The sequence below is a fragment of the Peromyscus eremicus genome, chromosome 1 (genome assembly GCF_949786415.1).
Source record: "Peromyscus eremicus chromosome 1, PerEre_H2_v1, whole genome shotgun sequence".
Taxonomy (NCBI): domain Eukaryota; kingdom Metazoa; phylum Chordata; class Mammalia; order Rodentia; family Cricetidae; genus Peromyscus; species Peromyscus eremicus.
The window spans coordinates 11819066-11831128 of NC_081416.1; the positions used below are offsets into that span (position 1 = coordinate 11819066).

At 38.9% G+C, this 12063-nt stretch overlaps 1 protein-coding gene across 1 annotated transcript in view; it reads left to right on the top strand.

Annotated features, from left to right (window-relative positions):
• Positions 1–12063, top strand: part of Sorcs1 (sortilin related VPS10 domain containing receptor 1) — a gene marked incomplete at its 5' end in the record, with an annotated part of 425698 nt that overhangs the window by 306673 nt on the left and 106962 nt on the right. The window contains 2 exon segments of the mRNA XM_059253740.1: positions 3884–4002; positions 6408–6497. Of these exon segments, the coding sequence (XP_059109723.1) occupies positions 3884–4002; positions 6408–6497 (209 nt within the window).

A 12063-nucleotide genomic window follows, 5' to 3' on the forward strand; every position in this document is an offset into this window, starting at 1 on the left:
GATACTTAAGCAGAAGAAGCCAAAGTCTAGTTCATAAAAGTCGGCCCCATACACATGGAGGTTTTCATGTTGTATAGTGAAATAAAAGTGAAGCAAATCTGGATTCAAGCAACTAAATCAATGCCTTCCCTTCTGTGCTGCAGTTCTATAAACCGCCATCTTTACTCTCTGTACTGCTAAATCAGTTGATATATCATCCTCTGTAGTGTTGTGATCATTAACTGTACTACATACTCGTGTAGACCAGCTTATAGACCAGTGGTTCTCAACCTGGAGGTTGAATGACCTTTTCACAGGAGTCTTTTAAGATCCTCAGAAAACACAGATATTTACATTGTGATTCATGACAGTAGGAAAATTACAGTTATAAAGTAGCAACAATTATAATTTTATGGTTGGGGGTCACCACAACATGAGGATCTTTATTAAAGGGTTGCAGTGTTAGGAAGATTGAGCACTACTCTAGACCTTGACAAATGCCCCTTTGTTTTCTTCTCTAGTCTCTCAGATTTACAATTCATACAAAAATGACCTATAGATATCATGTATATTTTATTTTCCATCTGGTGTTTGCTTAGGATCTTCAAAGAGGACATTGTTATCTTAAAGAACATGACCAGACACTATTATAAATAAAACAATGAAGCTTACTCATCCAGGAGTCCTCATTAACTGTTACCTCTAAATCACAATGGAAGTTATACTTATCCTTAGAAGCCCAGGAAATTCTGATCTTTACATTTGATTGAATTCACTTTAGATGGGGTTCTTTATTTATCATCTCATGTAGCAGCAGTAGGACAATGGTAGACGTAGCACACCCAATAGCTCAATGATGTCTTTAGGGACCAAGTTCTCTCAGTCTGGTCATAATCGTTAAGTAAGTTTTTTTTTTCCTTTACTCCTGCCTTCTTTAGATAAGAAGACAATTAGAATAGTCTGCATGCATCAAATCGAGACCATATTGTACAGAGGTAGAGAAGACCCCTTCTGTATCTCTGGTACCACCCCTCAGTTCTCATTTAGCAGTACTAGATTTAAATGCCCTGCTTAAGCCAACAACGTGAAGGGGATTAGGAAGATCCAGAGTGGATTTAGTTCTCACATGTAGGAGCTTACGAGTCACACAGAGGAAGGATGACATAGCAAATGCAGTGCTGCTTCCCCAGCAAATAGAAGAGAAGGACATGTGGCAGAGTATGTATATAACCTCATGCTGGCATTTTCTGGAATAACAAAGGCCAATTTAACTAGTCTTTTAAATGGCTGATTATATTCCTCAAATTAGCCCTATCTTTATGGGCAAAAACAAAACAAAACAAAACAAAAAACCAAAAAACACAAACAAAACAAAACAAAAACAAAAGAAAAAAATAAAGAAAATGATGAGTCATAATAATTGACATCTACATAGGTTTAAATTTCAAAACATGCAGCATGTTTATTATTTAATTACATCTTAATTAATTCTGTGTAGTAATTCTAATAGACTAAATGGCTGATGTTATCACTGCTTAATAGCTGAAAGATGCAAGTTTGGAGAGACTGAAGCGATTTTCTCTGAGTGATGTACCTGGTACATGACTATAGCTAGAACGAAAGCCCAGATTTCACAGAAAGAAACCTGCTTTTCTTTTGTGGCCCCAGGCAACCTTTCAAAACTATGGAGCCACTTAAAGGCTACAAAATGGTCTAGAGGACTGTGAAATTTTGAAGTAAAGACTTGTGTGCTATACATAGAGACGAACATTTTGAGAAAAGACAAGTCTCAAAGATTATTTTTAAGGTGAAAGATCTTAATTTGTGGTAAAAAAAAAATGGAACCATGGGATGTCTAAAAAAAGGAGATAGAAAGGCTAGGTATAGGTTTTTCCTTTAGTTTAACTATGGGTTTCACCAATACTCAATGTAGTTATAGACTGGAGAGCTTCCTATGCTGGCAAAAGGTCCTCTACTGAAGGAAGATTGGAAGTAGAATTCTTTTTTTATTAAGAGATTTTCTGTTCATTTTACATATCAATCACAGATTCCCCCATCCTCCCTCCTCCCACCCCCCAGCCTTCCCACCCAACCGACCCCCCATTCCCACCTCCTCCAAGGCTAAGTCTCCCATGCAGAGTCAGCAAAGCCTGGTACACTCCAAACCCCTCCTCCCTGCACCAAGGATGCACAAAGTGTCTTACCATAGGGACCAAGCTCCAAAAAACCAGCTCATGCACCAGGGACAAGTCCTGGTCACACTCCTGGGGGCCCCCCCAAACAGTTCAAGCCAAACAACTGCCTTGCTTATCCAGGTGGCCTAGTGTAGACTCAGTAAATGATGAATCAAGAGTTCTACTTCCAGAGCCCCCATGGTACTGGAAACTCTTGATTCATCATTTAGTGAGTCTACTAGCATCTACATCAGTCAAAGGTCAGCTGGTATAAATGTGCATGCTGTCCCCTACTGACCCTTCTTGCAGAGTTCGGGAATACTCAAGCTTCTCATATGTAGATGTTCTTGGGAAGTCTTTTGCTAATTTTAAGAAAAGTCTTTCATGAACCCTTGTATCCACCTTAGTACAACGTTGCCCATCCCCACTTCCTGTCAATGATCAAGTTCTAATGTTTCATTTGGGTAAGATGTCTGTAAGCACCAAAAGTAAGTATAATAACTTCACTTTCATACAAAACATACATTCAAATAAGAATATTCAGATTTTTGCTTACAGTGTACCAGGATTACTGTTAGGACTTAGCAATATAACAGAAGAACACACACACACACACACACACACACACACACACACACATACACACACATACACACACACACAATCATGGGGATTATATTTTAATTGGAGCAGTGTATAGAAATAGATAGTGATGAATCATTGGTATAGCATCTAAATTTTATTCAGGGAGTAATCATGGAAGATCTTCAGAAGTAGCAGTGGGCCAAAATTGAGAACTTCATTGGTAACTTGGTAAAATTCTCCTTGAAGGAGAATTGGTAACTTGGTAAACTGGTAACATTGGTGAAATTCTCTGGGAAAGAGGGAGTGTGGATAGAAAGGCTTTAACACCATGGGGAGGTTGGGAATGCTTATCAACATAAATTAGGAGATTAGAAAATTCATGGACAGAGCAAGAGACAGATACGTAATCAGGAGAGGAACGTACGTATGGTGGCCAGAGGAGGGTTTGAATGTATTCCAGTGTGGTTTTATGTTTTAATGTGGCATTTTAAATAAATACTGCCATAAAAGGATTTCATGGAGGCCAGAGACTCTCTAATACAACATCCCTCCAGCAATAGAGCGTGAACTGACCTGAGTCATCAGTACGATGTTGTGTTTATTGGCCACTGTGCTGTCTCAGCTGAAAATTCGAGTTTCAATTTACTCACCTCTAAAATGAGAACAAAGATTTTGAATTGGAGATGTGGCTATCGTGTTTCATTTCTAATCCACAAAGAAGCAACCTTTATCTTATTAAGGATCATAGTGTTCATTCCAGTGGAACTTCCACCAGAGATTTTAAAATACTGCATGCAAGTGTGCTTACCTGCTTTTCAGTCAAAGATCGAAGTGTGGAGGTGAATTCTAATAAAGATGAAAATATGGTTACAAAATTTCAAGTCTTATGTCGGTTTTTGAAAATCTTTTCTTTTGGGTTTAGAAGAGGAAAGCTAAATAAGAATTTTTTGTGTAGGATTACAAGACTTGTTTGACATATCAGGAAAGCGTGATTCAGGAAGCAACGTAATAAAATAACAATGGGATTTGAACAATAGGGTGATATTGAGTGATCACTTGGAGAGACTGTGAGTCTTGTGTGAACACTTCCAGATTCCAAGGGAAATGTTCATTGACTCTGAAGGATCTATCTTCTTCCCTTCTAGATTCACAATACCTAACTTGTCGGATGCAAAACTGCACAGACGCCAACAGAAATAAGCCTTTCCCAGGCTACATTGACCCTGACTCTTTGATTGTTCAGGATGACTATGTGTTTGTTCAGGTAAGAAACCCCTACTTCTGTTTATTGGCTCAAGGCATTTCTAGTTTCTGTCTTACTATAACCCTTTCTGCCTGCCTGCACAGCCTTAAAGGGAAGAAAGACATGGATCGGAAGGGGAGAACTAAAAGGACAAAGAGAAAGGAGAAGGTGGAAGGGGAAGGAGAGGAGGAGGGAAGAGAGTAAAGGAGGGTGGAAGGGAGAAGGGAGGCTTAAGGTTATTCTTGAGCCTACTGTCTGTAGTAATTTACCAACCTATCTAAAAAGTGCTGCATTGACCCAGGAGTGATATACACTTCTATTTATCTGTTTCCCAATAAACCCAAGTCATTAAATAAGCTGTGAAGCTATGTCCATTTCTCCTTATCAGGGAAATGATCATCTTTTCAGCTCCACCCTCAGTATCACTTTAAAAAGAAAAGAAGGTGAAAGGGAAATGGTGTGATGGATGAAGGTGGGACTAGGCAGAGACCAACTAAAAACGATCCCCTGGTGTGGTCAGGAACCACTGCAACTCCCAGGGAAATGTGAAATAAATAATTTCCTTCTCCTAAGTGAATGGGAAACCATTTGAGAAGTTGAGATTTCATGAGTAGTGACAGGAGACAGGCAGTCACCAGGAACAGCTTCATTTAGCTCTTGAGGACAATTTTAGTTTCCTTTAGTCAATTCGTCTAAAAATCATGTTATTACTTTTCAGGGGAAGAATGGAAAAGCTGTAATTGCTGAATAGGTGGATAAATGTATGTTTACAGCTAATTAAGTGTATACATCAGACAGTATTATAAATGTATTTATATAATACATAAGGGTATACACACACTACAGTTAAGGTACATTCTAGACACAAGTTTATTTGAAGAATAAATTCATATCTAATCCTATGCATTGAAAGAAGACTGCCCAGCATCAGCCTATATAATTTTGAAATGTTTCACAAGTGATGATACACATATACCTGTTCCTTTTTCTTCAGGGAAGTGTGTAATGAACACTTGGATAATTTCAAGTGACATTCAAATGGTTGCATGTGTTAGTCCCGTCCCATTCATTTCTCTACCAGTAATGCCGTCAGGAACATTTCTCTGATTTCTGGCAACAGTTTATATTCCACATATCTGGCATACAAATCAAAGTCAGAATTTATATTTAGAATTATGAGAATAACCTCCTGTAACCCATTACTTCCACACATAACACTGAAGAATGTCTCTTTCCAGGCACTCCCCTGTGTCTGATGATCATTTACCACAAGCTATGTTGACATTCTAAGTATGCAAACTCCAGTGACATTCAAACTGCAGATACTTGTACAGGTCATGATTGGCTCTAAAGAGAAACACATTGTCAGAGGTGCCTTCTATTCTGCCTAGAGTAGTATTCAAGTCTGGATAGAAACCACACCGCATCTTCCTGTTCTGCAAGCCTTCAGTATTCATTGACCTGCTTTGGACAAAACAGTGCCAGTTTTCGTGGTTTTCTTCCAAAAGATAGAAACCTAGAATTAATTTGGAATCCAAACCTGGAGTGGCTTTCTGCTAACATACCCTTAGGCATCAGTGTGATGCCATCAAATAGGAACCTTGTGTGGAGATGAGAAGGCTTCTCTCTACTGTTGAACCTGGACTATTTCCTTCTAGTCCAGTATGGTCACTTGTGTGTCATGGACTTGAGGCTGAAAAGCTAGACTGATGAAGGACAGTGAGCTAATATCTCCTGAGGCTTCTAACATTGGGAAGAACAGAGTTAATATGGTTTCTTAGCTTTAGACTCATATTTCAATTTTATATCTAGTACACACAATCTAGATATCTAGATATACATATATAGATTAAACATACATATAATTTATATATGTATATATACATGTATATTATATATGATAATATATGATTATATTGTATAGTATATGATATATATGTATATATGTGTATATATATATATATATATATATATATATATATATATATATATATGACTTTTCTGTGTCAGTGTTTTTCCTTTCTTGCTTTGATGTCTGTGCACCACGAGCCTGGCTGAGGCTAGACAAGGAGGAAGTTAGATCTTTTGGAACTGGAGTTACAGATGGTTGGGAGCTGCACTCTGGGTGCTGGGAATCAAACTCCAGTCCTCTGGAAGAGCAACAAATGCTCTTCACTATTGAGTCATTTCTCCAGACCCATCGTGCAAATTTTCAGATTACATTTTTGTCTATTAAATGGTTGTTTTTGGTCTTCTGAGCACCCCTATACAGTGAGTGAGTTTCTTTTCTGGTAAATACCAACCACTGATAGCTGTCCTCCGCAGGCATTTTTGGTGCTGTGTGGCAGCTTCATGCAGGCAGCTGTTCTTCTGTGACTCCGAATGTTTTCAGTAGCTCTTCTCACCACCTTGTTTCTGTGATCTAGCTGACATCTGGAGGAAGACCACATTACTACGTGTCCTACCGAAGAAGCACGTTTGCACAAATGAAGCTCCCGAAATACGCTTTGCCCAAGGTACACACTGGGTTGCTGTTCTGACTGTTCTCCTCTCAGGTACAGTCGGCCTCCACCATATTCTCAGGGTCACTGCCAGCTTCCAATAATGAGTTCCCTGCTTCATCAACCCCACTTCTGCATCTAGACTTCCCAGTTCCTCGTGGATAATTCTGTCTCCCTTTATCTGTGGGTCCTTCTCCTTTTCTCTTGCCCTCTGATTTTTTTCTTCCTTTGGAATTCTTGCTATGTGGGCATCTGAATAAATTAATAATACTCTTGTTTTTGCCTTTCAATATTAAATTTTTCCAGGCAGTATGTTTGTTTTTAAATCAAAACAGAAAACAACAACAATAAAAAAATGTTCACTTTATGTTACAGCATGCAGTTGTTCTTAGTAGATCTTAGGAAACTGGTTATCTTCAGAAACCCGAGGCACAGCTAAGTGTTCTGACCTCTCTAGCCACTCCCTTTTGAAAACGGTGGAAAAGAGAAGTGAGAGACCCTCCTCCTTGGCATCCTCAGGCTCTGGCCACAATTCTGAAAAACTGTGTTAATATGGAGCGCCATCTAGTGGAAAACAGATGATGTGGCCTTTCAAAAATGCCTATTAGAAATCTCACTGTTTTCTGTGTTGTATTTTAAGTGGCCAAAATTTAGTCGATTGTGGCTTAATTTTCGAGCAAATGAGATGTATGTGTTGGGGGAAAGGGATAAGAAAGTGATTTCGTTGATCTAAATAGAATTATAACTCAACTTTGAAAGATTTAAGTTGAACAAAGTATATAATGAGATTTATTTTGAGTCGAGTCTTGTCATTTAGTGAAATTCAAATGTAGAAGGAAGGCTGAGAATTGTTAAAAATTGTCCGTGATAGTCTCCTAGGAGGGATCCTGAGGAAAATCAGTTCACGAGGGAAAAAAAAGGAGTACCCTCCCTGGGCTGAGTACTGAGTACTGAAATGAACTGTGATTCATTCACTAAAATTTGAAGAAGACAACTTGAAAGATTTGTACATTTAAGAACAAGATTTATACCCAGTACAGTGAGATGCCCTGGTTCAAGAGGGATGCAGAATTGAGCTTACATCAGGGAACTTCAAATTTCATTCATTCATCACATGCTCAATCTTGGGTCTGCATATTCTTAGCAGAATAATTTCAGTCAAAACCAAATTCTATTTGCCACACAGGGAAGGTTAAAAACCAAATTTATTGGTATCCATACCTGTGATTTTTATGATTTTATTCCCTGGCAAGTAAATTAGTGACTTCAATTGTTAAAATGTAGCATGCTCACCACCCCACCAAATTTGTTGTGCTATCAAAAAAAATGGAGGAGGGCCTCACTGGTCTAGGAACCCTAGAAAAGTAGTTTAAACTCAAATAGGCTTTTGTGGATAGACTGCTGGAGACTGGGGTACAGGTATTTTATATTGCTTGTTCATAGTCATCACAAAGATCACTGTTGACAGCTGTCCTCAGTGGCCTCTAGACAATCTAGAAGGCAATGTTTCCTTTGGAGCTGAATTGGCCATCTGCCCCCCACCCCCACCCTGCCACCCAGATGATCATATTCCATGATTTAGCTTCATTTGAGTTCTCAGGGTAAATGCAGTGATTAATTTGGCTTGTTACTGAAAAAAAAAATGGAAGTGAATGTAGCAAATAAATGGATTATTTGGTCCAGGTGAGTGTTTATTATGTAAAGCAAAGAGAAGCTTCATTATAATCCATTATAGCTTCAAAGAGAAGCCCCAGCATGGGTGGAGTGATCTGCCTCAAAGGTGCTGTATTACATGGCCTTCTGTCAGAACCCGGGCTGCACCTACAGGTAAACAAAGCTTCATGCTGACCTAAGGAATGAAGACACATCAACTCTCTCCTGCTCAAATGTTTTAAATCACCTACTGCCGTTGTTTCAGATGTTGAAAGAGCAGAATGTTGCCTTGGGCTGTGTTTAAACAATTAATAATGGAGAAGAAAAACCAACAAAGAGTGATGTTGTCATTGCAAGTAAGAGTACGTGGCTTGTTAGACCTAGCGAAACAGTGACAGTTCTTCCTTCCCCTAACTTACTTGGAGCCTATTCTTAGCAACCCAGTGAGATAGATGAGGTAATACATACCAAAGTGCCTCAAGTGTTTTCGAGGACAGACACTCTATAAAAGCAAGGTAATATTATTATTACTATGGATCTAGTTGTCTCCATAGTGGAAGATTGATGGGTACCAGGATGCAGGGGGTACAAAGGATGCTCAATTTTAACAGCAGACCTGACTTCAGACCTGAGTCTGTCACTAACTTGCTCAGAAACCTCAGGTATCTGGGTTTTATTACTTTTTCTTTTATTCATTTTTTAAAAAATAAAGAGCTTAGATTCAAAACAATATTTCTCCCCAATTTTTCATTCAGCTTAAAATATCCTTAGTGATATATTGTAAAAATTTGGTCTTGTAGTCAAGTAAGTTTAAAAAGAAAGTAAACTTCAATCCATGTGACTTCCCTAGAGACTAGGTGGAGGTCATTAATCTGAATGGTTCATGAATGTCCTATGAGCAACAAAACTCTTCAGTTCAGCATTAATTCAATAGTTTACCACCATGCATGATGGAATAAACCAATAATAACCCCAGCCTCTTGGAACTAGAGACAGGTTATCAGTAGTTTGACTCCAGGAGCTGGAGACATGGCTCAGTAGTTGAGTTTGTGCTGCTTTTCCAGAGGACCTGAACTGAGTTCCCAGTACCTGTATCAGGTACATCATGACCATCTCTAGCCCTAGCTTCAGGGTACCTGACACCCTGTTTTGGCCTCCAAGAGTACCCACATGTGTGGTGTACTCATAAAGATGTATACACCCATCCACTTAAATGAAATAAAAATAGATCTTAAAAAGAAAAACAGTTTGAGGCCCGCTTAGATGACATAGTGATTTCAAGGCTAACTTGGTTGTAGAGCTGACTACATAGCAGGATTCTATTTTATAAGCAAACAGACAAACAAACCCCAATGAATAAATCACCACCGCTAATAAGAGCAAAGTGTCCTAACAAAGAAGCTTCCACCCCCATTGAAAAATACATTAAAATCCAGTAATGCTAGTATCCTATAGAACAGACTCTGCAAGGTGCTCCAGTAGAACTCCTAATAAGAGTCTGTATTGGTTCAGAATCATGGGAATCGGTGAAACAATAAGAACAGTTTTCTTAATAAGGGGTTGAGGAAAGGTGAAATAAATTACAGGTGTATCAAATCTTTATGACCAGCATCATTGTGTAAAGTCTGTTTGGTGAAATCACATAAAGATGGAGATTGGTTTGCAATCTTTATCTAGACATGGTCATTTTACCCTATTATCATCATATGACATGTACTCCCAACCTTGTTCAAGCCATTTAGAAGAGCTGTGTTTTCAATACCATCTTAGTTACTTGTCCTGTTGCTGTGATAACCTACCCTGACCAAAACAACTGAAGGGAGAAAGGGTTTATCACAGTTCAAGGCTACACAGGGTTGAATCCTTTCAGCAAGGGCTTCAAGCAGCTGGCCTTGTTGCATCTGCTTTCAGGAAGCAGAGAGAGATGAATGTTTGTGCTCAGCCACCTTTCCCATTTTTATTTAGACCAGGACAGAACCCTTAGTGTTATTTCACTTGGGTGGGTCTTCCCAAGTCAATTAATGCAATCTAGAGAATTATGGTATTCCCAGAGCCTTAGCCCCAAGGTAATTCTGGTCAAGTTGACAATTAATGTTAGCTGTTGTCTACAAGTACAAAATCTACACAATGGATAGTGAAGTGTGATCTGTAGAAGAATGACCATAGTCTCCCAGGATTATGTTCTCAATTCTGTTATGTGAGTCAATCAAAAGTTCACTGTTACTGAAATTCATACTGAAACCCATGGGTGGGAATTGGCTGTGCTAGGCTCAGCTTTCTTTTGAAACAATTTAACAGAAATGCAGGACTACAACATACTTAAAGGGAAGAAACATAAACAGGAAGCAGTTGTTCAACAATTTTAAAGATTTTGGGTTCTATCCTATTATGAATTAGGAACCATGGAAGGTTTGTCCACATGGATGAGTTAGTGGATTTAAGGATAATTTCCATAGCTAATTTCCTCCCAGATGGAAAACATTTGGATAAACCTTTTCTTGAGTATATCAGTGAGTGAATATTCAAATATTTCAAAAGCAGAGAAGCCAAGTTGATTATTTGTAATCAACAAAATGGATAGACAGACTCCCTTAAGCAAAATACTCACCATGTATAAAACACACCCTAATTGGTAAACACTATTATGGTATTTAAGACTTGCTGATTTTATCTTCACTATCATGTAAAGGACATGTTCTTGGTATCACATGACATTCACAGACACAATGTCTGAGCATGAAGTTCCACTCAGATGACTATGTCACAAGCCAAGACTGAACTCAGATTATGAGAATTTGAGGTTAGAAGTATGACTCAAGTTACACTGAACAGTTTGAGTCGAGCTGGTTACCAGGAAGATCATCGTATCTAAAGCTTTGCAAGCATACAAACAGCATGTTTTATGTTACATAAAAGCCAAGGGCATTTCTATAGTATTATTTTGCTATATATTGTTGGGTACCTTGGTTTATTTTGGGTCTTTTAAGTTTTAACTGCTTTACTCTGAGTTCTTTGGGAGTGCTTCTGTGTAGTCTCTCCTTTGGCCACAGGATTAAAAAGCAGCCCAAAGCACACCAACAGGCTTTCCTTAAGGAAACAATAAGCCTTGTCTGGAGATAGCCAGTTTAGAATAATGGTAGACAGTGGTTAGAGTCCTGAATAGGGAATGCAGAATTTGGAATTCTTGCCAGAGGATGGAGGGCAAGGCCTCCATGTTTCCTTCACTTTTTTTCTATATCTGGTAACCTTGGAGTTTGGGAACAACATCCTTTATGATGACTCTTTTTCTCTCCTGTAGTTTTCTTAGAGAACTTAGCAGAGGAAAATAATGGATTAGTAGCTGAGTCCTTACATTAATTACTCATACAAACATTAATGCTTTGGGATTTTTCTGGTAGACATTTTTCCCCCGCTGGGGAATTTCAGGGTGTTACTGAACCTCTGGCAGTATGTATCAAGCTCTAATGTGCATATTATTCATGGAGGGACCTCATTAAAAAGCATATTGTAATTCATTGAGTAGGGTCTGAGGTTCTGTGTGTCTAAGGAACTTGCCAGCTGTATCATCTCTGCAAGTCCACAGACCACAGTGGAATCCGATGCTTGTCTGGCTTCTTTCTGTCACTGCAGATTGTCCTTATGTTTGCCTTGTGTAAGTCTTCTGAGCTAGCAGTGCTTGAATTTGCCATCATATAAGAATGACTAGTTCTCCCGCCGGGCGGTGGTGGCGCACGCCTTTAATCCCAGCACTCGGGAGGCAGAGCCAGGCGGATCTCTGTGAGTTCGAGGCCAGCCTGGGCTACCAAGTGAGTTCCAGGAAAAGGCGCAAAGCTACACAGAGAAACCCTGTCTCGAAAAACCAAAAAAAAAAAAAAAAAAAGAATGACTAGTTCTCTAAATTCATACATTTTTTAAGAATACTACCTTC